The sequence below is a fragment of the Manacus candei genome, unplaced genomic scaffold (assembly GCF_025592945.1).
Source record: "Manacus candei isolate 608988 ecotype Guabito, Panama unplaced genomic scaffold, ASM2559294v1 h1tg000048l, whole genome shotgun sequence".
In the NCBI taxonomy this organism is placed as follows: domain Eukaryota; kingdom Metazoa; phylum Chordata; class Aves; order Passeriformes; family Pipridae; genus Manacus; species Manacus candei.
Genome location: NW_026138096.1, coordinates 13,773 through 41,770, shown reverse-complemented (window position 1 = coordinate 41,770; position 27,998 = coordinate 13,773). Strand labels below are relative to the sequence as shown.

Here is a 27,998-nt window from a genome sequence, read left to right as displayed (position 1 = left end):
GTTCACAAAAAGGTTATGGCAGCAGACATTTAACTCTATCCATCATTGAAAACAGAAGAAATGCAGTCCTGCAAGGTACTTCACAGGTATGCCTCAATCCTAAATGTTAGGGCTGCGTAGAAATCTCTGTGTCTAACAATTTTCACCATGAAGGATGTAAAAGAACGTCATCTCAGATTATATAATATGGGTGCACATTTCATGAACCTGAATAAGACCAGTGGACTTTTTCAGACTGGGCAAGACCATCTTGCACCAGACTTCACAGCAGCACAGTACTCTACATTTCATTACTAAGCCCTCAGTGCTAGTTTCAGGGGTTTTCAAGAGTTGAAGTCAGTAGCTCTTCTGTTGGCAAATACAAATGCATTGCATCTGAAAAAGACAGTGTTATGTATTTGTCAACATTTTCTTTTCCTTTTCAGTTTGGCAGTGTAAATTCTGATGATGAGTGAGTGAGTGGATGGGAAAAGAGCCCAAGTCACACAAGGGAATTGACATCAGTGCCCATTGTTGACTAGAAGCTCCTTAGCATGCTGCTATGAATCAACAGACATTTCTACTTTCACACTTACATAGATCTGTTGTAAAAGACATCCCAGAGCTCTGATTCATCTTGCTTGCCTTACAATGTTTATATGCTGCCACTGGGACAGAGAACAGATGTGATGGATTAACTAGCAATAAATCATATGACAGAGAACACACAGCATTATCATTCTAAAGAGGTAGCAATAAGTATTGCTCTAGAAAAAATGAGAACATTTCCCTGAAAATAAATGTTTCTTTATCCCATAAATGACTATCCCAATCTGTGTCCCAAACTCAAAATCTATCTGGGCTAGAGCAGTGCTTTACTTCACTTAAAAAGCTGTATTAGGTATTTGCTCAGGTTCAATGAAAACAAACATTAATCACAGTCTTCGAAGTGGAGATAGAGAGCACCATGTCCCACCATTTTATCTTTCATTAAAACTAATGAAGAAAAAGTTGCTTACAACTGGTAGAACTCCCACCAACAAAGCAGAAACAAAAATGAAGCCCTGCCAGTCCAGTCACATCCTCCCCAGGGAGCACTTCTACTCCCCCAAGCATCTATTTTCTGATGGCAAGATGCCGACTCCTACAACCTCCACAAGGAACCCAAGAGTCATAACATCCCCTCATTAGTATTTGCACACCATCTGGTGACTATTACTGAATTAACTTCTCACAGAAAATAAGTTTTTAGAATATAAGTATAAAATTAAGACTTTGATATGAAATCTTACTCTTCTCCTCCCTTTTCCTCTCTAGAAAATTGCAGAATTTTTAAAAGAGAAGAAAGATGAGTGTGAGGAAGAAACAGTTAAAAATGTAAAGAGACTTTCCAGTACCCTCTTTGCCCTTCTTCTCAATTTATTAGGGTATGATTTAGTGCACACATGAGCTATTTGGGTACAGCTTTTACTCTTTTTGCTTCTGTTAAATAGCAGGTACACTGTTGGGCACTGAAAAATACTGAGTGATAACTTTATAGTTATTTTACCCCAATCTTACTTTTTTTTTTCAGTGAAGATATTCGTAAGATTAAACCCCTGTGTGTTTCATTTGTCCCAGCAAGTCCCCAGGTGTTGCAAGGGCCTTCAGATTTTGAAGCTCATTTCTCCTGTAGTAGTATCCTGGGAGAAGAAAATAAGGTAGATCTTCAGTTTTGAGTCTTCTGTGCCAGTTAAGGATAAGGAAAAAGCAAGAATGTTTGATATTTTGATTTTTTTGCATTTCTTTTAGTGCTATTTCTCTCAAAGGGAAGAAAATCCTGGCAACATTTAATAATCAACTATTTGATTTCACTAGATGGAATTAGAAATTAATCACCAACTACAGTTTAGATCAAAGCTGTGACAACGCAGTGTAACTGAAACAGTATTTGTTAGTTAAAATCGAAACAAATTTTCTCCCCAAACTATCCAGAGATATAACTGTCTATTCAGATAAACCACTGAGTTTCAAAGAACCAAAAGTCTTGATGCTATGGCAAATTTAGGAAAAACAGCTGTTCAGGTTACATGCAGCAGTTATCTTTTAAATGAAATGCATTGGTAATATTAAAGGAATTTTAACTCAACTGCAAAAATTAAAAATAAAATACCAAGGACCATATGGTGCTGCCATAAAACATTTATGTCCAAATATTTGCTCTCATTCTCATCCAACAAAAACAAAGTCCCAACTAGGAAACAGAACTCACTTCCCTCCTAACAACCAGTAAAATATCCTCCTGCCAAATTACAAACTACAACAAGCAAATTCCTCCTTGCTGATCTTAACTGAAGAAAAACTTTGTCAGAGAAGGCAGGAAATATCTCAAAAGTCAGACTCAGACATTTTACCATTCACAAGAAGACCCCACCATACTCTTTGTGAAAAACCTGCAGTGAGAAGGCATGGTAATAGTAAAGATGATTTTTCTCTCCAAATCACTTAAAAGTCTTTATATGTTAACAATGAAATATATGGGTTAGTGAAGTTCAGAATATGTGTAGCTGTTTGCAAGATAAGAGTCTATACACAACTGATGATGATTTGTTTCTTAATCAATATTTTAGCCCAGAGAGACTGAAAGTTATTTGAATTACTGGTCTTGGAAATGTTAGATGTCTTATTTCACATTTAAGGGACTCAAATTCCACAGGTTAAACCTCTTCAGTTATAGTGCTGAGCATTCTGGCCCAAATCCAATAAAACACTTAAACACATGCTTGACCTAAAACACAGAGACAGCTGCAGAGAACTTAAAAGTTCAGAATTTACAGGACCAGGGAAAGAATGCTTAGTACTATACAGGATCAAGGCTAAATACCATCAATCTCTTTAAAAGTCTTTTATTTCTGAAGCTTCTTCCTTCTATAATTTAAGATAGAGGCATATGACAATCTGATGATATTAAAACCTGACTGGACTTACGTTCACCTGTATTAACCTTTCATAATAACCTTCATTCTAACCTTTCTCCTTTTCAGGGAAAAATTAAATCCCAACAAGTTTTCTGTAATTTTAGAAGGGGGGAAAGGTAAGCATTGTCTTAGCCTAAAGTAGGAGCATTGGGTACAAAACATAACAATGAAGCACACTGATTCTTTGATCTCAGTGCAACTTAGCCCTTAATTTAGACAATGCCATAAGAGACCAAGTTGGCATTGTAATTACAAGAAATTCACACAAATTCAAAGACATAAATAAACATAAATATCAAACAGACTTTCTAAAAACAGGTAGAAGCTTTCTACTTGTGGTTTTGAACAGACTTTTTGCTTTGTATAAAATACTTGGAGGAAAAAACAAGGGAAAAGATGAGAAAGAAAACAGTACAAAAAGCAAAACCTTTAAGAAAGTAATTGAAGCATTAGCCATACTACTATCAAAACCAACAAGCCATCATAGGGTTATGCCATTTATGCTGTCTGGAAAAGCGAGGTAAATCAAAAACACCATCCAGTAAATGCTTATACTCCATATGACCAGGTATATTTCGTGTAAAGATTCAACAGAGTCATAAACAACCCCGCTCCTGCAATTACACTCATCAGAGAATCTCTGTTGCTCTGGATCTCTTTGCTCAGAGCAGCCAGCTCAGGGCACACTGCTCTTGCGCTGAGGGCACATTTACACCAGGCAGCAGAGCTCAGCATCCACATCCTCAAAGCACAATTCACTGAGCACTAGAACCCAAATTCGCACCAATCAAAGTGCCCTACAGCTGTGCCTTCGTGGTGAGGTTCCCAAAGGATTTATCCTGTCTGAAAAACAGGAGTTACTAGCCACGTTTATGCTATATAGTGCTGGAGCATTGCTAGTCCATGAAGCTGACCCACTGTCCCTCCTGACCAGCACCACTTTCGGCACTGTGAGCTGGGTGCTCAGCGCTTACCTCCCTGTGCATCAGTCCCAGGGAAGGGGGCAGCTCCATCCACAACCCTCATCAGTGAAGATCATACCCATGCCCCACAGTGCTACAAGTCACAGTATTTTCAGCTAACTCAGCCATCTGTTTGGTTAATATGAGATGGCTTTAGGACTGCATTCCTTCGCTGTGTTGTTTCAACTCCTGGAGACAAAAAATTATCAAATTATAGAATGATTTGGGTTGGAAGGGACCTTAAAGTTCATCTAGTTCCAATCTCTCTGCCGTGGGAGGGGGCACCTTCCACTAGAGTAAAATACTCAAAGCCTCATCCACCAGGGATGAGGCATACACAATTCATCTGGGCAACCTGTTCAAGTGCGTCACCACCTCAAGTAAAGAATTTCTTCCTGATAGCCAACCTAAACCTACACTCTTTCAGTTTCAAGCCAAAGTGTCTGTTCTTCCATAATTCTCTGTATTTTTTCCTCATGTTTATTAAGGGAATTATAATCTTCAGAGCCACTTTATTGTAAACGTAGCACAGACTTCGAGAAAGGAGGGTACTTAGTTTTTATGGAGACGTTTTTCATTTCTCCAAATAGAAAACTAGTTTGATTTTTTTCTCTTGAAAGAGAGAACTGAACTCCTTTTTACAGATTCTTATCAGAAAAAAGATAAGGCTGAAGAGGCATTGCTGTCACGAAAACTGACCCTTATGAGTAACTCAGGCTGTGGATTTTTTTTTTTTTTAAATAAATCTGTTTTGACCAGGGGCACAGACTTTAACAAAAAACACCTATTTATGTGTTTTCTGCAGTAGAGAACTGCAGGGTTAAAAATCCTAGGCAAGGTGTTCCATTGATTTTGCAAAGTGTATTACAATGGTTAATTTAAGAAAGTGCCCTCAATTTCCAGCTTCACAGTGTTGTTTTGTTTTTGTCTGTAACCTAGAATTTTCTTCTCTATTTTAGTTCTTGTACACTAGGACTAAGTAACCTCCTCTGGTAAGAAAACAGATGGAGATCTCATATTCTTTCATTGCAAAGCATATTAAAAAAATATTTTAACCAGTCTTTTTTTTCCTTCCTACACTCTCCAAAGTATTATCTTTCTTGAAAAGTGTGTGCTGAAACCGAACTTAAGGTCCCATTAGATTTTCATCAGATCCCCAAAATGTAATCGTTTTCCTATCCCTTACTTGAGATTTCCCTTTTCGGTATATCCAAACGTCACATTTTTTTCCCTACTGTGTAGCTGGCAGCTCACCTTTAGCAGATTATTTACCAGAACTCAAAAGCTTTTTAAAGCCACAGTTTCCCATGACAGAGCCTGTGTTCTCCAAACACAAGCTTTGCCCCTTATTCAACTCCATTTGACCATACTACAACATGCATCGCCCACTTTCACTTAACAAGCAATCAGAGATCACTGTGTATCAACGATCTGTCATGTTCCTCATCAGTCATATCCCCCTATCTGTAATACTTACGAGTAATACAAATTTTCTTTCCAAAAGAGGATCATTAAATAAAAAGTTAATTTTCTGATAATATCAAAGTCTGCCAGTTAACTATGAAAGAAGCCCAGTAAAGCTCCTCGGCACATGTTTAAACCTTAAGCACTTTGCTCACACTGTTATTAAGTACCTTTTGCATGCACACCTAGGACTATAGAAAGGGTACAAAATACACTAACACAATTGATCTGTGTACCCAGGATTTCAGGTCTGGCATCTCATTCAGAGATTTAAGGGTAGTAGGCAGTAACATTGTGTACAAACAGAAAAGGCTGAGCTCAGACTGAGGAACAATTCACTGAAACAGGGAATCCTTCCAATAGAAAGTGTTAGGATACCTTTGTCTTGTACAGGTATTTTGTAAAATGCTTGTGTACATGGAAAAGCTGGAGTTTAGACAATAAAATACTTCTCACTTTGGACAATTTTTTTAAAATTCACTCTACTTACATAAAAAAAGGTCACAGCCACTGTGCTTGTACAGTGCTTGGGGGGATTAATCCCTCTATCTGAATTTGTATTTGATGACAGAGTTTTAGCTTAGAAGAGAGCATTGTTAGGAAAATCTGGGTCTCTAAAGCCCCACGTTTTTCATGCCTCTCTACCCACTCACAATTTTTTTTAATCATTATTATTATTATTATTGAGATTTAAAAGAAAGACCATTGTTATGAGTTCATGACACTCCCAGAAATACTTTGAATGAAAAGGAAAACAGAAGAAAAATGAAAATATGTACAAATTTAGCATAGTTATCCTGTTAACATGCTGGATGTTGTCTTAAAGGATACTGCTTAGTTTTCCCTTCAAACTTGTCTTTTCATAAACAGACAGACAAATTTATTTAAAACCTGTCATAACTTAAACCATCAAATACCTTGTATACACATATCAATAGAATTTTCTGTCATCTTTTTGAGAGTCTGTGGCATTTTTAAAGCTATGACTGAATTCTGATCCTGACTGTGCTGAGGGGAAAACCAATCCCTGAGTTCAGTAGGGAAGGATCAGACCTTTATAATGAAAAGCAGAGTACTGTAGGGATATTGATTGGCTCACACTGTACTCTGAATTAAGAATTGCACTTCACAGATAGAGATTCAACAGTTTGAACTCCTCAGGATTTAATTACTGAGGCTAATAATAGAAATGTGAACTAGGAAAAAATTTAAGGGTTTTCAGATATTATTTTGCAAACGAAGGAAGGAAGATATTGCTAGGGTTTTTTGGGGGTGGAGGCCATTAAGGAGCTGATCCTTTAGCCAAGATTTGCAGATTATCTTTTAACATGCCATACCCAATAGGATCAAAAATCATAGAATCATAGAATGGTTTAAGTCTGTATTCATCTCTGAGATTGTCCTTACCCAGGTACAGCACCTTGCACTTGGACTTGTTGAACTTCATGAGATTCCCATCGGCTCACTTCTCAAGCTTGTCCAGGTCCTTCTGAATGGCATCCTGTCCTGTTGTCTCAGCTGGACAGCTCAGCTTTGTGTCCTCTGCAAACTTGCTGAGAGTGCACTCAATTGCACACATAAACATATAATCAAATTGCATTTGTCTGGACCTTATGAAATGAAGTTAAAATTTCTCCCTAGACAGAGATTGTTACCAATATAAGCCTGACGTGTATCTCTGAGAGGTCTGATCAGATAAGACTACATTCAGACAGGAATCTAACCAGAATTGGATGAGCCATGTTCACTGATCAGCTGTCCCAACTGGTTTTCTTACAGGAGTTGAAAATATTGTAATTGTCCTCCCGAAACTGAGAAATAGGATGGCAGAAAGATCCATTACCACAACAGGCTCTTACGTTTCTCTGCCCCAAGGAGAAACACCTCATTTTGTGCTCAAAATCCTTGAGTTTCTTCTTAAAGGGGTTCTTGTTTTTGAGAAACATTGATTTACCAGCTAATGCTGTTTGCAGTATCCAATGAGAAAATTAGTAGGCAGTTCTTGGGAGCAAATGCAGACACTTGCCACCCTGTTCTCAGAGATAAAAAATGCAAATATCTTTCTTCTGATCAAGAAATAAAGTCCATGCACTTCTTTCATGCAAGATCAATTTTTTTTTTCTGTTTAGAACAATGGAGATATATGGAAATGGATAAACAGCCCTAGATTTATTTTATTCCTAGGACCTTACATTCAAAATAACCATGCTAGAAATCTTTATATTAAATTTGATCACTAATCTAGTCCTCTAGTTTCCATTTTTATTTGCTCACCAAATGATTCCAAACCAGTCAGAGGAGCTGCATGAACTGATCTCCCCAACTAGACATTGGTTTTATCAAGTATTCAACAGAAAAAGAGGAACACTTAAAAATGTGGATCAGAGAAAAAAGTTGTCAGAAGACCACCTTGACTGACTCTTACTCTCATTTGTTGACAGGGTTCATGCTTAGGATGTAAGTTGTTCAGTTACAGTAATATATTTTCTTTGTAAGAAATCCGATTTATATTTTCCTAAAAATATAGGAAATGTTGTTAAAAATGTTGTTACTGTGTGTATTTTACTCTTCAATTGTCTTTTTGAAGTTGCATAGGACTGAACAGAATAGAACAAAACAGAACAGAACAGAACAGAACAGAATGGAATATTACATTTGGAAGGGATGTACCATGGCCACCTAGTCCAACTCCCTGACCAATTCAGGGCTGAGTAAAAGTTATCTAGGACATTGTTCAAATTCTTAAACAAAGACTGGCTTGTGGCATCATTGGGAAGTCTATTACAGTGCCTGACTACCTTCTCAGTAAAGGAATGCTTCCTAATGTCAAGTCTAAAGTAGTCTAAAATCTAAGTAGTATGGTCATTAGGATTATTCTTCTACAGAGAGGAATGGCTGCATAAAGAACAAACAGAACTGTGGAAGGTTTTTGTTTTCTTGTTTTTACAGAAAATTCAAATACCTTATTCTGCACTTTCTCCAAATATTTTAAAACTTTTTTCAAACTTTTACCATCTATATGGGAGTAATTATACTCCTAAAGCATCCAGACTAAGTCCAAGGTATTTTTGTGTTTGTCATCACATCCTTTTATATATTTTTAGTGTGATTCAACTTCCTCCGAAAGGAGGCACAATGTAAGTGCTGCTTTCCATAGGCCACCTTTAAAACAAGGGCATAGAGCATTACTTCATCTTCTGTTATGTATATCACGCATTTCTAAATGTGATATCAATGTAGTGTAAGCTGCTAAACACATCCTCATTTGCATACATGTAGAATGAGATTTGCTGCTACTTCCACAGCTAGTTATTGCCACATCTTAGTGGTATTACACAGAAAATGTAAATTGGGGAATCCTTGATTTATTTTGTACAGCAGGAAAAAAACACTGAAAGAGAGCTTCATATACCATTTACAATTATTTAGGTTTTGAAATCTGTAATATAGGAATAATTGCATGGAAAAAATGGGCTGGATGCATTTTTTCAAATGACTTGTGTGACATAAAATAAAGTCCCATGCTATTTTATGTTATTTAGGGTATTAATTTTACTTGGGTCACGGGAAAACAGCAACACTTTCCGTAATGAAATGCTCTTAGGCTAATTTCCATTTGCATGCAAGCAACATCATCAGGTTTAGTACATCCACAGAGTCGTACATACTTATACTGATATCTGCATGAGAAGAAAGCGAACAGTCTGTTGATTTATTACACACAAATTGAATGAATAAGATAACATTTTATTAGCAAGATACCATTATAAAAATGACTATAAATGGATACAATACAAGTGGTATATTGCTTTATCAGTGAATCTACTGTATGTTAGAACTTGGTACATGTTGTAATAAAAAGATAATTAAAAGTATTGAATCACAGAACCATACCAAGAAATAACCCAGTAACAACAAGCTCCATTAGTGAAACACTGTGTTACTGCCAACCAAGTTCAAAAAAGACTGAAAAGTTAATTTAATTTTTAAGGAAGAATTAAAAAAAGCCTAAAGTCCAGACAGTAAAAGAATAAAGAATGTGAGTATTTTTCCAACTTTCTCTAAAACAGACTAAAAAATTACATGGCACACGGATTTCTTGTTTGAGGAGCTTTATCCCATAGCTTTAGGGAGCATATTTGTGGTAAGGTGATATTCACACTCTTTAACTGTTGTAATATAGCACACTAGAAACGTGTAGAAATATTTCAGAGGGCTTTTTTGTGTTTGGTTGGTTTTTTTTTAAATTATTATTGTTGGTTTTTGGTTGTTGGTTTTTGGGTTTTTTGTTTCTTGTGTTTTTGTGTGTGTGTGTGTGGTTTTTTTTTTTTAGTTTTATGAACAGCACTGCCTAGCTTTGGAAATAAACACTTTCCTCTGGGCATCCCTCCCCTTTTCCCCTCAGGTCAACTGCTTCTCTTCCCTCCCTCTGGTCAGTTTAATATGGAGATGCTACCTGAGTCTTCTTGTACAGAATAAGCACACAACATTTTCTCCTGGGAGTTGGTTCATGCAAAACGCTGCCCTGCTGAGAGAGTAGAGATTTACCCATAAGACATTCTTCCAGCAGCAAGACTCCAGAGGAAACCTGATCAGAATTTTTAAAGACTTGCCTTGATTTTTTCTATAATTCCTTCAAAGTTTTAGGGAGAAAAAATATAAACCAAATGTTTAAGGTTTGTTATACTTGGTCTTGACCAGAAACAGACTGAGAGATAGTCTCATCTGGGGATAGAAACTGAAAAGAAGACAACAGTGGATCATTTTGCACAGATTTTTCTGCTGCTGTGTTCTCCTGTGATTTCTTTTTGTTTTTCTTTCTTCCTTCTGACTATCAGTTTATAGTCTCTGCAGCACTTCAGCTGATCGATACACCAGCTCTCCCCCTTTCACACACAGGCAGAATCTTACTGACTTAAAGATATGCAGGTGGTATTTGCAAAATAAAACCCATTTCTTTTTACTACTTATGTTTTTGTCACTGATTTAATAAGAAAACATATCCATCTAACACAGAACATAAGAAAAGCGATAATTTTTAAGTTGTTATTTCTTAAAGACCTTGGAAAATTGTATGAGAATAGTGAATTTAAAATCTCTTTTAAGAAAGAAACCTTTAATTTTGGGCCTGATCCAAAGTCCGATGAATTCTCCCCCTTACTTCATTGTGACTTGAAACAGCTTTTTATTGTTTAATCTTACCCTGATCGATTTCAGCAGCACAGTTCCCACAATCTTTTATTATCATAATAAATTTAACTTTTATATTTTCATAGTATCTAAAAGTTGCAACTAGGGTAAAATCCAGTATGCCAAGTACTATTTAGAAATTCCTTATTAAATGACGGTCTCTTCCTTCAGAGGTTTCAGTTGTTAAGTGAGTTTGCAGATGACATATCCCACAGTTGCACATTAGGCAATGCTGACACAATCAGACCTGAGGAATCAGTGAAGTCGGCCAGGTGAACAGGGACTTCACAGAACTAAACTTTTATATGACAACATCTTTAGGAGGGAACACATCTCACATTTAATCTTAAACAAACAAGCATCCCTAAATAATATAATACTGGAAACTTTATTTTCTCCTCCACTTCCTGCAATAGTAGGGAGATTGTTTTAGCCCTCTCTACAGCAGTACTGGGACACAACATACATTCTAGTGACCGTCTTTTTTAAAATATATTGCAAGTGGATCCAGGAGTTACAAAAATTATATGAGGGAAAAAGAACTTAATGAGGGTTCAAATTTTGTGTGTGTAGATTAAGCAAAGAAGATTGAGATGTGGTTACAATATTTAAACACCTTAAAAGAAAAAACCACCAAGCTGTAAATGACTTCTAAATTCCACAGAAACAGATGGAACAGGGAATCATGACTGGAATTTATGTCCAGATAGAATAAATATGGAAAACAAAGCACAATTGTAGCAATGATAGCAATAGATTCTTGGAAGTACCTACAGAAGTGTGGATTCCCTTTGTCTTGATAAATTTGAATCAAAATCAACTAGAAAAACAGCACTAGCCAAACAAAAGTAAAGAGGATAATTGATGAGATAATCAGTGATATTCTGTGTCCTGGATATAAGAGTTTAAACTACATTACTGATAAATTTAAAGATTAGAAGAACTACTTGTTCAGATAAAAAGTAGGGATTTTTAATTAATTTTTGTTCTAAGAAACTTAGATTTCTGCTAAAAAGTTTGTATTTTGGAGAAACAAGATTTTGGGGCACACTTATATCTCAGCTCCTGTAGGATACCTGGCACTTCAATACAAACCCCATTCTTTGAACTCATGATTCTGTTTTCTAATTCTAGTTCCTAAGGACTTCTCATAGTTACATCACATTTCTGACTATTCATTAGCAGTATATCACTTTATTCTCCTGTCTGTAGTGAGATACTACCTAGCCCGGGGAAAGTGTTTCATCTTGTCCAAGTGTCCAGCTATACAATAATGCAAACACAAAAATAGGAATCATAGTAAACAATTAATATGATGCACATTCAAGACATCTAACTGCTGTAATGAAGCAAAAGTACTTCAAATAAACTATAGATAGTCGAGGTACTATCTCTGCCATTGTTCTGAGATGCACGAATACTATTCCAGTCTGCTGTGGTCTGATTCACAAGTAAACCCAGTACCTGGCAGAAACATTGAGATGATGAAGCAGAATCACAGCTGGAGGATTAGCCTGAATTACAGGTGGAGACTCTTTTGACTGGATGGGATCAATTCCAGTAAGTATTACATGATGCATCGTGATTAGATTTAGTGAGGGATGGGGGAGAATTTAAGCATTCTTGGGAACTGGTGGTCTAATGTTTCTCTGCCTCAGGAGCATGTACAATGCCAATCACTTAGTCAAGAAAACATAAACATAAACTACTCTGCATTCTTTCATATGATATGATATGCAAAAAGATAGACACTATGACTACTTTATGTCCATAAGCTTAGTGTAGCACTTATTCACTTTGTTCTCTCTGCTCACTGTGTTCCACATTTACCACAAAATAGCAACAAGACATAGGTTAATAATGAAGGAGATTACTTTTAAAAAGCCATTTTTTTTTATGGTTAGTTTCCAGGAAGACACGGTCTTCTCTCATTTACACTACTCCTCTGTGTTTTGATGCAGAGGTAATCTACCTTTGCATGGTTTGAATTCCTCATGACGTCATGCTCTACTTCAAGTTATAAAAACACAAAGCACAAACTCCTCACAACTGGCCCTTTTACCTGGTGTCCATGTATATTTCTGTCATTTGTGCCTGAGGGTGGGGGTCTTATTTTTGAAGCTTTCACTCTGACTACTGGAAATGTTCACCTCCTGATCCTCAAAATGTTCTGAAAAGCCTTTTTTTCTTCTTATGAAAGCTCTGCAAAATTCATTACAAAACTAAAACACAGAGAAGATGTAACCTATTGGTATTTATGCTCAATCTCAAGATTTTTGCATTCCAGTCTTCCAAAAATCACACTCCATAGAGATTCTACAGCTACTTATGATCAATTTAAACAATTCCATTCTTATATTCACACACCCAGTAAAAGGTTTCTTAAGTTAGCAAGAAAAGGTTAACCTGGAACAATGCTCCAACTATTAAGGTCTATAAATAGATGTTCTGCCAACACATAAAATATTCCTTATCTTATAAAGATTCAGGCAGCATGGACCTTCCTAGACTATCTTATATAAAAACCATGAACCTATGACAACTAACGTCACCAGTGGAAGTTTCCCCTTTTCTGTCAAATGGCCAGTGCCAGGCACAGAGGCCACGCACACAGTGCAAGAACCAGATCAATAACTTTAGGTAAACAAGTGTTGCAACTTCAAAAACAAAGGTGTCTGTACTAATGATATGACTCTTATGCCCCATTCTGTTAGGGGAGAAATAGGTGTCTCCTAGTAAACCAGAAGGCTTGTATGCTAAATGGGCAGGTATACACATAGTTTAAGGAACAAGGAATGCTTGGCAAAGGTATCTGTTGCAATTCATGCACTTCTTGGGAGTTGAGGCACTGTATTCAGCAAGACATTTCCAATAAATCTACTTTTGCCCTAGACGTTAAAATTTCCTTTTGTGCTTAGAATAGCTTGCCTGTTTTTCTTTTTTTTTTTTTTTTCATTTTTAAAGGAGCATCAGTGATTTTAAAATTATGTCTGTGAGTGAGAACAGGGACAGTGTTTGGGAAGGGTAATACACAGCATCTTCTTGGAAATTAGTGTACAGCACCGTTATTCCACTGTGTATATCCATGGTTTCTCTTTTCAATAACAGCACAGTGAATAAGAATATGTGATAGTAACCTTGTGAAGAGCAAACAACCATAGGCTTTTCTCTAGTGCTAAAAAGCTTGCACATGGAGAAGAAACATAGAAGTTACTTTGCCTGACACCAGATGTCACACCTGTCACGGCTTCAGGTAAAGGTCCCAAAATAAAGAGTACAGTAGCCTCATTAGACATTACTATATATGAAGATACATAGAGATCTTGGACCAGAAGATATGTTGATTTCCAAACACTGTCCTAGTGTGCAAGAAAATCCACTGTTCATTGGTTACTGTGCACACATAGTATAGGTGACAGAAGTGTATTGATTTGAAAGAGTAAACTCGAGTGTAGAGCCTAAACTCCTCTATAGACTATGCACTGGACAAGAGCTATGTCTTGGCAGTGAGGAGCGCATGTTGCACATAACAGAGAACAGCCTCAGGGATCAAATAACTATAATCATAGGGAAAACATTTGTTTTACTTGCATTATAAAAGTGAGATTCACCTTGAATCTACTGGCTTAAAAGCTCTTTAGAAGATAGTAGAAGGCAAAGGAAATAAGAAGGTTGGCTAGCAATTCCTCCAAGATAACCCTATTTCCCTATAAGTTAATTTTAATAGGGAAAAATAGGTAGCAAGCATGTATATCTATGCCTCTCTGTAGCATAAGATACAAAAATTTATTTGATTATTACTATCAGATTACTGCTTTTGAAAAGTTCCTTACAACTTCCTGGTTACATTAAAATTTTACACCAAGACATACAGCCCAATACAAAATGCATCAATTAGCTATGGCATTTGTATGCCACACTAATAGTTAGACTACAAAAATACCTGTAAATGCATGAATTAGGCAGATAACAGAGACATAAATTTAGACAGGAATTTGCCCAAACTTTGCAAGTTAAAAAAACCCTGAAGTTATTTAATTTCCATTAGTGAGAATGAGAAAATATGCTATTGGAAGAAAACCTTTCTAAAAGCAAAGAGCAATTATGCTTCATGCTCAAAAGACCACAGATTCCACATAAAACTCACAATGCGCCGCCAATTATTTGGAGTTCAAATTCCCTTATTGTAGCAATTGAAACAATCTCAAAGACTGCAAAAATTACCAAGTTGAAAAATCTATTCTTTAAAATATATCATGCATTCATTTTGCACATAAACGATCTTAAAATATTTCAGAAGGTGCTGTACTTTTTGGTTTTAAAAGTAAAAATAACATCTATCACTTTAGTAACACTGTTAGACATCTTTTAAATAGATATTTAACAGAATTACAGACATGTTGGAGAAGATAGCTTATATTCACTGAAAAGGCTACTGTAGTGCATTAGTCTTCAGATACAGTAATAGGATCTTTTCCATGTATTAACAATCCTTCATACAAAAGATTTCTTAAAACTTTTTAAACAGCTTTATCAAGTCAAGGTTACAAAGCACAAATGGGTAGCTAAGCGATACGTCGTTACTGAAAAAGGTATTGCTTGAATCCATACAGATTTTGATTGCTTTAGGAAAAAGAGGAATTTGCAAGGTTTGCTTCTTTAAAACTAAAGTGTATTTTAAAATTCACAATAGCATAACAAAGTGAAAGGTAGTCCTGTAGTGAAGATTGTTTTTACTATCTCACTTGCTTCTAAAGAATCTTTAGCAGACCAGTACGATTTAAGCTGCAATGCATTGATCTGACATGATCACAGAGACCAGCACCACATTAAAACCTCCAAAATTTGTTGCCGACTTTCGCTTGCAGCTCTGGTAATTGCAAAGGCAATGCTAATTTTATGCTATAAATAACTGTTGTAAGAGCAATATTTACTTTAAAAAGTAGAGATATATTCTATTCTGGTCAAATTCCTGTTGATAGCAATAACAGCTGTATATTCCAGAAGGTGGCTGCATATATAGAGAGAGCAAGAGCTTCTAGCATTTGCACGTACACATGCACATTTATCTACCCAATATCCATCACCCCACCAATGATTCAAGTACTACTAAATGTGTATTGGTTTCTGGTTCCCACTTCTTTGTCTTAATCAAGAGTGTCCAAAGAGGCTTGTACACCTACACTTACAATTTGTCCATTTCTCTGGTTCAAATTTCAAAGGACTCAGGATCAGGAAATATAAACTCAGGCATTTGGCAAGGTACCCAAAAGTAATAGAAAAAAATATGTTGTGTGGAACAAACGATGAATCAGTCTTTTATTCATTTTTCTGCAAGGTTTGTAGCAAATAAATGAGCCTTTCTTTTTGGTGCTACCACAGCATAAAAAGAGAATCACTGGAACATGTTGGAATAGCCATAAAAAGTGAATAAAAAATAGAAAGAATGGCTCTCAAATGCCTACATAAAGCTAAGTCAGGGCTATAAAAACTGCTGCATCTAATTTCATAATTTCTTTCTGCGTTTTCATGCAGTCAGCCATTCCAAATTGTCCTGGAGCTCACTGTCCAAGGATATTGAAAAAAACTTTATCTAATTCATAATATGAAATATTTGTTTTATTATCAGTATTTCCTACTGATGTCATCATTGCTAAAAACAGCATTAGCTTTAAACCAAATAATTACCAGAGTAGGGCATTCACCCTTTGCTTCCCCTCCCCCAAGATTTTTTATAGACTTACATTTCATTTGATTTTCTGTACAACCCTTAACAGTTTGTGAATTTTCATTTCTCTCTAAGATATGAATATATTATACTAAAGGATATTATATAAATGAGACCATTATTCAAAATGAGAACCTTCTCTACTAACAGCATCACTATTTGCAGAGTATGAGACAAAATAAATGTCTCCCATGAGTGACTAAATGCAAAATAAAAAGTAACCACTCAACTTTAATAGTTTAAAAATGCTATTAAACGTAATGGCTCTTCAACATTCAAGCAGCACTATGTTTTAAGTGATCTTCATTTTTAAAGAACTATTTTATTTACATTTGAAATATTGATGGTGCATAAAGTTCTGTTCATGTAGTAATGATAGTCAAAAGTATTTAAAATAATTGACACAAGACTGAAGCCATAGGTTTGCTCTGTCCCTAGGCTGAGACTCCAGTGCTAAAAACATAAACATCTGAGGAAATAATAAGAAACACCTACTCCACACTTCACAATTGTCAAAAAAGCATCTGTGACTTTCTTAGTAACTAAAAGAAGGAATATCAAAGTGAAACCTACCAGGTTATTAAGCAATAAAGTAGTAACTCAATCTGGTTTTTTACTTGTCGAGGAGAATTCTGGCTCTGGATATACGTTCCCAGAAATTAACTCTTTAGGTAGTAACTTTATCATCAAAAATTATGGATGTAAAAGAGCTTTTTCGAAATACCAGAAAGATCATGCTTGCATTTAAACAGGCAAACAGATAGAAAGATTATTTTTAATTTGCGATGCTGTCTTTAAAAATAAATTCACATTACTGTTTCTTCTGTTGCCTGGGAGTGAAAGGCAAAATCTTCTGGAGGCACTACAACTGATTTCCCATAATATTTTGTCACCTGATATGGAGCCTGGTGGCCAGACCAGCACAGTGCTCTGAGCAACAGCATATTTTGTGGGGAACCAAAGAAATACACCTTCTCTTTACAGGAAAACAAAAAGACTACAAGCCCAATTTATGATTCCACAGTTACTAGTGTGCCAGTAGCATACAAAGCTGTATGGGACTCGAGTAGCCTAGCAAATGATGTGAAGTAGCCAGATCCACAGGATCTGTCTCTCCAGCGAAACACAGAACTGGAAAGGAAGCAGGGAACACTTGGAGAGCACAGCTGGCACACAGTGCAAGCATAAGCTATAAATTTTGTAGCCTTAATCTCTCTTTTACTCAGTTGAATTCATCCTAAATTTCTGTATAGTTACATATCTGCCTAAAGAGCACTCCTGCTTATTGCTTTTAAGAGTAGACAATGAAAAAAAAGAATGATTACATCCATTTACCAAAAATGTAACCAGCCATAAGCACTACAGGCTTTGAAACATGCCAACAACTACATCTTACTTTAAAGCTGGTTAAAAAATTCAGAGCATGTGTAACCTCAGAAAAATTCTCAAAGACCTACTAGCCTGGACTGGTAGGAAGGAGACCAAGTTGTCAGTCTCCCCAGTATTAGCCAAGGAGCAGATCAAGAAGTCACTGGTTAACTAAACAACAGAATTGTCATTTATTGGCTTTTATGCATTAGTAGCTTTATTTCCTATTTTATAATCAGGAAAATTAAACTCTTAGATTACCTAGAATAGATGTATATTTACATACATATATATATGCATATAAATGTATATTTATTGTAGAACAAACAGAATAATTTTTTTTTCAAACAATAATGCTTAATTGTTAAGTACAATAAATCTAGAATGCTTTTACCCTCACAGAGTAAACAAACAGAGACATGGAGTCAAATGTTTTAGAAGCAGGCAACCTCAACAACAGTAGCACTCTTTGGGCTGCTCTATAAAGCACTAAAAGCCTGTTGGGAAACTGGTAATCCAAACACTTGGGCAGAAGGAAAAGTCTTTCCAATGTAGTGAGTATAAACAGTGAGAGATACACAACAGACAGGGACTGACTGTGACTTTGGGATATTCTGCAGTGCTCCTTAGAGTTTTTTACACTTCCTTATTTTTCATTTGTAAATACTTCAGGGTAGCATTTAAAAGACCAAACTGACAGGGAGGCCAATTGGAGTAAATTTTGCACATAGAGATAGTTAAAACAAAAATCCCAAACATATTTTTCATAGATTTTTGCGAATTATATAAAGTCACAGGATAGGAAAAGATTAAATTACTTGTTCAATATCACACAGCAAGACAGGGACAGAGTTTAGAGGTAATCCAGACATATGCCCATGTAGCAAACTATTTACAACTTTGCTTCCCCTTCCTTATATCCCTTCCTGAGTAGGTAATAGTCATGTACCTACTTTAACTGCCAACATTTTGCTGAGAGCTCAGTGGTGTATCTACACTCACATTTGATTTCTGTCCCTCCAAAACCACATCTGGCATTTCCAAATGTTATAACTCATAATTAAAACATGGACACCACTAATTTCTGTTCCCAACTGTCATTCACATCCTACAGTGTCACAAGTCAGTGTTCTCTGCAGACATGATAGATACCTGTCTTGCACTGAAGTCCTACCACCTGCCAATCTTCTTCCTCCAAATTATTTCTATGGTTGTTTTTTCTTTCTTTTACAGTCAACACCCTCCTTTCATATCTTAAAATTCTCCATATACCAATCTCAAGCACAGCATGTTGTAAAACACATCTGTGCTTTTACTGATTGAACTCCTATATACCAACACCCAGCTTCACCTTTTTTCCTAGTGTCTGGCCTTTTCTTCAAGGCCCTGCACCACTCTGCTTCCAAGTGCCTGCCTCATTCACATCTCTGTTTTTGTTGTCATGGCTACAATACCAGTCTCACATCCAGGCTTCATTTTCCTCATTGACAATTTAGAATCACAGAAACATTGAATCATTAAGGTTGGAAAAAAACCTGCAAGATCATTGAGTCCAACCTTTGACCGAACACCACCTTGTCAACTAGACCACAACACTAAGTGCCATGTCCAGTCATTTCTTGAACACTTTCAGGAATGGTGACTTCACTACCTTCTTAAGCAGCCCATTCCAGTGCCTGATCACTCTTTCAGTGAAGAAATTCTTCCTGGTGTCCAACTCGAACCTCCCCTGGTGCAGCTTGAGGCCATTTCCTCTTGTCCTGTTACTAGTTGCCTGGGACAAGAGACCCCACCCAGCTACAACTCTTTTCAGGTAGGTGTAGTGAGCCTTCATTTCTCCAGGCTAAACAACCTCAGCTCCCTTCACCACTCCTCATCAGACTTGTGCTCCAGGCCCTTCATCAGCTCTGTTTCCCTTCTCCGAACTCCCTCCAGCACCTCAATGTCTTTTTAGAAATGAAGGGCCCAGAACTGGACACAGCACTCGAGGTGTGGCCTCCCTAGTGTCAAGTACAGAGCATAAATCCACTGACCAGACTATTTTTGATACAGGCCAGGATTCCTTTGGCCTTCTTAGCCACCTGAGGGCACATTGCTGGCTCACATTCAGTCACTGTGGACCAGCACCCCTAAGTCTTTCTGCTGGGCAGTTTTCCAGCCACTCTTTCACAAGCCTGTAGTGATGGATGGGGATGTTGTGACCAAAGTGCAGGACCCAGCACTTTGTCTTACTGAACCTCACATACATGGGCTTCAGCCCATTGATCCAGCCTGCCCAGTCCCTCTGCAGAGCCCTCCTACCCTCCAGCAGATCAACTATGCTGTCCAGCTTGTCTGTGAATTTACGGAGGGTGCACTCAATACCCTTGTCCAGATCATCAGTGAAGATATTAAACAGGACTAACCCCAGTACTGAGCCCTGAGGAACACCGCTAGCGACCTGACACTGACTGGATGTAAATCCATTCACCACCACTTTCTGGGCCTGGCCATCCAAATAGTTTTTAACCCGGTGAGGAGTGCACCTGTCCAAGCCATGAACTGCCAGCTTCTCCGGGAAAAAGGGAGACAGTATCAAAGGCTTTACTGAAGTTTCAGTAAACAGCAGACAACATCCACTGCCTTTCCCTCATGCATGAGGCTGGTCACCTGGTCATAAAATGAGATCAGGTAGGTCAAGCAGGATTTGCATTTCCTAAATCCACACTGGCTGGGTCTGGTCCCCTCATTGTCCTGTATGTGTCATGTGATTGCACTCCAGACAATCTGTCTTCCCCAGCACCGAGGTCTTGCGGACAGGCCTGTAGTTCTCAGTATCCTCCTTTTGACCCTTCATCTAGACGGATATCACACTGGCTGTATCCAAGATGGCCTTTGACCATGTCCCATCAGCCCTTCTCTGTTTGTAAACAGCACATGTAGAAGGGTACTGCCCCTGGTAGTCTTGCTTACCAGCTGTGTCAGGAAGTTCTCTTCCACATACTCCAGAATCCTGTTAGACTGCCTCCTCTCTGTTGTGTTGAGTTTCCAGCAGACATCTAGCAAGTTAGTGTTTCCCACAAGAACAAGGGATTCTGATCATGAAATATCAGCCCCCACTTAAAGAATACTTATTTCATCTACCTCTTCATGATGGCTGGGTGGTCTACAACAGCCTCTCACCAGAAGGAGAAGTTATTTCATACTTTCTTTCAAGATACTGATGATATTTGAAAGTTCTTTAAATATTCAGTCCTGCCTAATAACGAACATCTATCCTGACATCTATAAAAGTATGTCAAATTTTCAGTTTGGTCAGACATCAGTGAGAATCTTCATTGATTTCCAGAGCTTTTGAATGGTGGATCTTCAGTGAATCTCTACCACCGAACATGTTATTGCCAAACTCATAGTTCACAACTCTAGTAAAGCAGTAGGGTCTCATGGACTGTCTGCATATTTCTTTACGGTAGACTTGAAATGAAATTTAGAAAATGAAGGGAGGGGGTATGTGTATCTTACTTTCACAGAAATATTTTCAGATCAGTGTGACTCAATAGGCAGGCTTCAGGTTATGTTCAAATCACAATACACATTCATCCAGGCCACAGCACTGGACAGCTACTTGGACAGCAATACAGCAACTACCTGCTTCAGGACTCCTGAAGATTACACATTTCCACAAAAGCAGAAGGTGGGAAAAGAGAAGTAGCACCTCCTTCCTTTAAATAGTCTGCCAACTTGTAGCTACTGCCATTTTTGAAGAGGGAAAGAAGGCAGGGGCACTCCAACAAAAGAACTATTGCCTTTTGTTGAGGGATAGTGAAGGGAAAAAGTATCTCCAGAAGGCCACCACTGGTGTTGAATTGTGGCTACTGGAAGAGGTGGCATGGCCAAGATGTCCAGGAATGTGTAGGAAGGTGAGGAAGGGAAGACACTTCATAAGCAGGAGTGAGACACAGCCCCTCCCTCCCACAGCAGCACCATCCCAAAGAAACTTTACAGAACTGAGGCTGCAGAGTTTGGTTCAGCTATAATCACACAAAATGACTAATCTTCTCTTAAGTATCTTCTATGTCTAATTTTTATATCCAACTCCAAAAATAATTCATGCTGAAAGTACTTGTTCCTTACCTTTGTATATCCATTGCTGCTGTTAACACAGCATCAGCTATTGGCCTTCACCTTTTAACAGTGTTCAGTGGAGGGAGCAAGAAGAAAGGGGCACCCCTCCATTGTCATCAGTGGCATTTTACAACATCATGACAGGTTGTCACTCACACGGTGACAGCTGCACTGACTATAGCTTCTTTTACACATGGTGTTTTCTTGAGGGAGAATAACCCAGTGACACTGGACAGAGCACAAGTCACCGTAGAAGTGGTGGTAGCCCATCCCTCTTGCATAGGCATGCTTGGTGAACCAGAAGAACTGCCTGTACACCCCTTAAGATTGTGACCCTTAAAAGATTCATTGGCCAATTAGTTCTTGGGCTTTTTATAATTTCATTTTCCTCAACATTGTTTCAAGGCTAAGCTTTGATTCTTAGGGGAATGGCTAACCAAGATTTGACTTTCCTTATCTATTATATAAAGACATGGAACAATTTCTACTGGTTCAGCACATGGGTGTGTAGGCACAGAACGAAGATACCTCCCAGTCTCTGAGGAGGTTCAGATCTGGAGCTCTGTTGCTGGGGGACATCTCTACCTTGTTGTGAATGTAATGTGAAATGACAACACTTCCCAAATAAACAGACACTCCTTTTCTTTGTTAACTTCAAACAAGTTAGAAGTAGACTAAAGGGTGAACCAGAATCCTTATACACCATGGTTACTTTTCTCTCTATTTTGGTGAAAACTGAGGAACCTTCTATGTTCTGTCAACCCAGCAGCGAAATTCATGTGTCACAGGTCCACCATCGTTCTCACAGTAAGATGTGTGTGCTGTTTGAGTCCCACAGTGCTGCACTCACAAAATTTATCTTTCTGTCCAGGGTTCGGTTTCTTTGTCTCTTCAGCACATTTTGCCTGTGCATTTTCTAGTTTAAACAAAACTTTATTTCTTTGGTTTATAGTTTTTGTGTCCAGGGTTATCTACAAATATAAATATATAATTCCAAGATTTCCTCCCTTGGTATATCTCTTCTAAATCATGTAAATCTGCTTTGGTTCTGGTCAATCCATCGAAGCTTATCTCTGCCCATTTCCCCCTTCAATGCTTGGGAAGGTGCTTTCCATTTTCTTTGACCAGACTTGATCAGGAACAGCTGGCATACCTCAGCAGATGAGGTACTTTTTTAAAGTAATGACCTCATCAATTATTTTCTGTTTGCATTTACAGGGTTGTTGCCATGTAAACTGTCATTGTCAGTCTTTGATTTCTGGCCCAGTGTAAAGATGACTAGATGAAAGTAGATAGACATGCAACCAAAACAGACACTGCTAGTTTCTGGATAGTTTCTGTTCTGGAGATGGTAACACCAAGCAAAGTCCAGAAATCATTCATGGACACATTGGCAATTGTCACTACATGTCAGGTAGCTCTCCATCCTAGGCACCTATGAATGGTAACTAGATTTTAGATAGTGTATTTCTATCTCATATAATGCAATGTTTGTTGGTGAGAATGAGACAGCAAAAGAACTCTCTCCAAACAGTGTGCAATGGGAAAACACAAGTGTGTCTCTGCAGTAATGGTTAGATTAGATGAGTTCAGGAAAAGGATTGTGTTATTTGCTTTGACATTTACTGTTCATATTATTCTTTTTCTACTTGCATCTTCCTCTCTTTCAACTCCTTTCTATTATGTCCCCATATTCAATTTTCTCTAGTAAAGGGGTTCTTTTGGACTTCCTGCTTGTTCCACTGGTGTCCCTTGCTTCTTCCTTGGTGGCTCTGCTTTCAGGAATCAGATGCTGTTTTGTTTTTCCTCATGCAAGAGAAGCCATGAATAAACACTGATAAGTTCGTTCCTTCTTTTACAAACCTTAATGCTCCTTATAAAGAAGTTAGGACAGCTGCAGATACATGTGGAAACAAACAACAACAAAAGAAGAAAATACTACCCAGAGGAGCAGTGATGATTCCATAGGAATCAGGGCTCTCTTATGCACTCTGAACTTCAGAATTCTCCAGCACCTGTTGCTGTTCTTGCTCCCATCTAATTAATTCTTTGAGAGAGCAATTGGAGTTTGATCAATATAAAATCTGTGATTTTTCTAATTGTGATTCATTATAGCTTCTCTAAATTGATAACTCTAAGAATAAAGACTAACCTTTTGAAACTTCTCATCTGAAAATATTATGAAAATGAGCAATTCCTAAGCTTCACAGACAGATCATTTATAAAACAAAAAGGTTGCTTCCAGATAAGAGACCTTTAAGGAAGTGTTTAACTCTCTTTAAATTAATAATTCAGACTTTTTTCTTATTTTAAGATATTACCAGAAGACCATCTAGATGCCAACATTGCCTTAGAAATGATACAGTATTATTTAACATGGAGAATAGATGCTTATTTGTACTTCAATCCATGTAACGTTTTTACAGGCATATCTTACAAAAAATTAAGCTTCCCAAAATGAAATACACTGGTCTACATGTGAGGCGTGTGTGTGGAAAACTGCAAACCAAAGCCCCTTTAATCTAGCACAATTTATATGAATGATCTCATAGCCACAAAATAAGGCCATTTTCAAACATTTCTGTGTTAGGTATCCAACAAATGTTCAAAATTGCATTTGCACAATATGCATGGATGTTGATGTTATGGAACAGCAGACACTCTGCTTGAGGTATTTTGGAAAAGAGAATTTACAAATATTTATTTTAGCAGGTCAATAGTGCATTCTCTCTGTTGCCCAAGCTATTTGTGATGCTATTAGGGAGAGCTATTTGCATGCATCTATGCTTATTAAAGATTTTAAAAAGCAAACTTTAGTCTGAATTTTACCCCACCATGGCACACATTTGTTTTTTACTTTCAAAATGAAGTCTTCTAGTCAGGTATCCCGTAATGTCTGCGCAGTGTCATTTTACGGCACTCATGTTCCAACACTCTAAAGCACTTAGTACCGTTAACTCCAGTGCACCAATTCGCAAACTTAAAGTTAAGTAGTTACTTTCTGGGACCTGGGCCTAATACTTCCTTTCATTGTTTGTATGTATTGCAAATGGCTTCTGTTTCCTTCTGGGTGCAGGGTAGCTAATTATGTTTCAGTCCCTGGGCATCCAGCAAATATAATATAAAACCACAAGCTTCTGGCTGTTTCATACTGCAGTTTTGTCCCAGTGCAGGTTAGCTCAAAGTGCAGTTACAGCCTTCCGCTCCAGAGCAGCTTCCCCCCAATATCCAAGGAAAGTAATCTCCTGGCTATGCTAACAGCCATCCAAAACCCTACCATATAATCTAATTGAACTATCGATTCACAGGCTAGGGCCTCTATTTAACATTCTAGAGAGAAAGAAACGAGAGAGGAAAAGGTTTTACAGACACAGTAACACAAAGCTGCACAAGCCTTCCTCAGCTTTGTTTGCTTTACATTCATTTATCATAAAGATTATGCAAAGAATGTAGGTGCAATGATAATGACAGTATCCTACTCCTTCTCAGAAATGTATTCTCCTTTTTATTTCAAGCTGAAAATTTTTAAGCAGGGAATAGACATTTTTCCTTAATAAGAAAGAGTTTAACAGCAAGGAGGAATAGGAGAATGGAAAGTGCTCCATCACAGCATCACCTCGCATTACTTATGTGTCTAGACAGCTGGTAGCATTATTGGTATGACAGTATCTTTCTTGGTTTTGGTTTGTTTTTTTTTACTTGTTTAGTTTGTGGGGGTTTTGTTTGGGTTTGTATTATTTCAAGAGAAAAAAAAGAAGCATGTCATTTGCATGTAGAAAATTCCAACAAATCTACTTTGTCTTTCCTTTAGATTGAAAGAGCCACAAACTCCCTTGACAATTATTTCCTATGAATATTAATTAAGTTACTACTGCAGTGTTTTTACTAATCTGTTAGAAATAACACAAATATTATGGGGACAAAATATTAGTGCCATGAAATTAAAAAAAATATTTTTAACATTTGACCAATAATAGAGATTCTATTCTGACAATTCTGTAAAGCTATTTTACAGAAAGCTATATATACTGATAGTAATCTTTTTGATAAAGCAAGTCAGAATTATTTAGGCCAATATCAAAGGTGTGTATTTGTAAAAATATTCTGTACTGGCAGCTGATCCCAGAATACTTAGTTAATATAACTGAAATAACTTAAATAAGAAAATGTCTTAATCTATCTAAATGGCATTATGACATTTGTTCTTGCTGGTCAAAACATTTACTTATATCATAAATTATTTAAAGCTAGGGGTTAAAAGCACTTCTTAGTTGTTTTTCCAGTAGATTTATATATTTGCAGATCTTTTAAGTCATTAATTTAACGATGCTAGGAAGGTGAGTTCTCCACAGAATGATTTAACGTCAGCTCCACAAGTGTTTCAAGTTTGATTTTTAAAATGTAGCTTTTGTCAAAAAATAACACTGAGGATTCTTCATATCATGGCTAGTTTGCAGGTTATAACAAACCACTTCCTATCTGCCAGCTCCCGAAACTTCTCTAAATAGTTAAACAACGTGTTGATAGTTAAGAGCTACGGTTTACTCTAGTCTTGTACTTCTGGTTTCAGGCAATGAAGCTGAAAAACATGACATCTGGCAACAACCTAAACTAGTATTGTCCCTGCCAGTTTTCCACTGGGATTATAAGAGTGAAAATTTTAATCGTATCTAGGACAACGACAAATCTTCAAGGGAAAAATTTCTTTCTACTGGTGAGGTCCATATACACATAAGGGGGATGGAGTGACATAAAAGCTCTAGAAAAGATTTCCCCAGAGAAGGAATTACTTCCTTAGGGTCCCTTTGCAAGTTGTGATGAAGGAGTAGTTGTGTGAAGACAGACAGAGAGATCTGTCAGGAAAAGTTTTGCCGTGATTGCAGGCAGCACTGCACTTTCAAGGAATGCAGGGAAGTTGCTATAACTGTAACAGTGGTGATTCTAACTTTTGGAGGAACCACTTCCAGAGCAGCCAAGCATCCATTTACTCTGCTTTTGTATACTTCTTTATAATGATTATTTTCACCTTGTATTACGGAATCATCAAGACAAACTGCTTATCAGCTCTGTCATAAAGCTGATAAAATATATCAATTCTACATCATCCCCTTCACACCTCAGATTTTGCCAGTGCTACTCCTATTGATATTTAAATCATAGAAACATTGAATATTTTGGGTTGGAAGGGACCTTAAAGATTCTCTAGTTCCAACCCAACTGCCATTGGCAGGGACACCTTCCCCTGGACAAGGTTGCTCAAACATTAATAAAATACATAAATCCTGAACAGCTCAACACATCTTCACCCTATCCCATGGAAAGACCTAGATCTTTCATTCAGGAATTCAGCTGAAGTGAAACTGTGTCATGTTCAGTGGAGTACAGAGGAATTGTCTCCATTGTTTCTCCCATGTTACAGCAATGCAAAAATTTCTCATCCTAGTCATGCTCCTTTACTATGTTCTACTGAAGTTTATTGAAATGGGTTCCGGCATGAAATGCTTTTGCCCAGATAGCCCATTTATTAGCAAGTGCAGCTTCATCTTATGACTACTAATAAGGTATGGGTTTTGTTGGGTATGCTGAAAAGCATCTTCAAAAGCACTTTGGAAAGGACTTAGGGTGCAAGCTCAGACAAATATTGAAAACAAATATTATAGCCATCCCTGGTCTTGTAATTCACTCCTTCCTCCATGACAGGTCATTATACTTCACTGACATCCCCAAGATTAAACAAATAAACAAAAAAAAAATTAAAAATTTGAAGTGCACCTTTCTCCTCAGCACAACTACAATAATTACACACACTTTACAAAGGCCCAGTGTCACCGTGAATCCACTTACTGAGGACATTTGTGGTGAGCATCATGTCAGAGGTTTTTGGGCTCCTTTCTGGAATTTTATAAACCAGCTTCTCTTTCTGAGACATCCTCACTCCTCTGCCTGATTTCTGTGCTTGCAGGAGAAGTATAACTGAAGATTATCAGAGCTAATAAAACCTTGGAGATTGCCAGTGACATAAAGGTTCAAGTATTAGTTCGAGTTGTAGTAGCACAGTTCAGTGAACTGTTCCCCTTAAACAGCACATAATTATGTTTCCATTTTACCTTTTTCTCCACAGTTGGATAAATTCAGAGAACCTGTGCAAGTGTAGGTTGTTTAGAAAGGAACAGTGCATTAAGGGGTTAAAATTACAATATTGTAGTAAATCTTCTTTTCACAAGTTGACAAATGTCATAGACTACA

The 27,998-nt window shown here is 37.3% G+C and overlaps 1 protein-coding gene across 1 annotated transcript in view; it reads right to left on the bottom strand.

The window, feature by feature from the left end:
- The window catches only part of LDB2 (LIM domain binding 2), a 304,168-nt gene extending 284,837 nt beyond the window's left edge, over window positions 1-19,331 (bottom strand). The window contains exon 1 of the mRNA XM_051798468.1: window positions 19,300-19,331. Coding sequence (XP_051654428.1) covers window positions 19,300-19,316 — 17 coding nt within the window. The 5' untranslated portion in view covers window positions 19,317-19,331. The remainder of the gene's footprint in view (window positions 1-19,299) is intronic.
- Window positions 19,332-27,998: the final 8,667 nt, after the last annotated feature.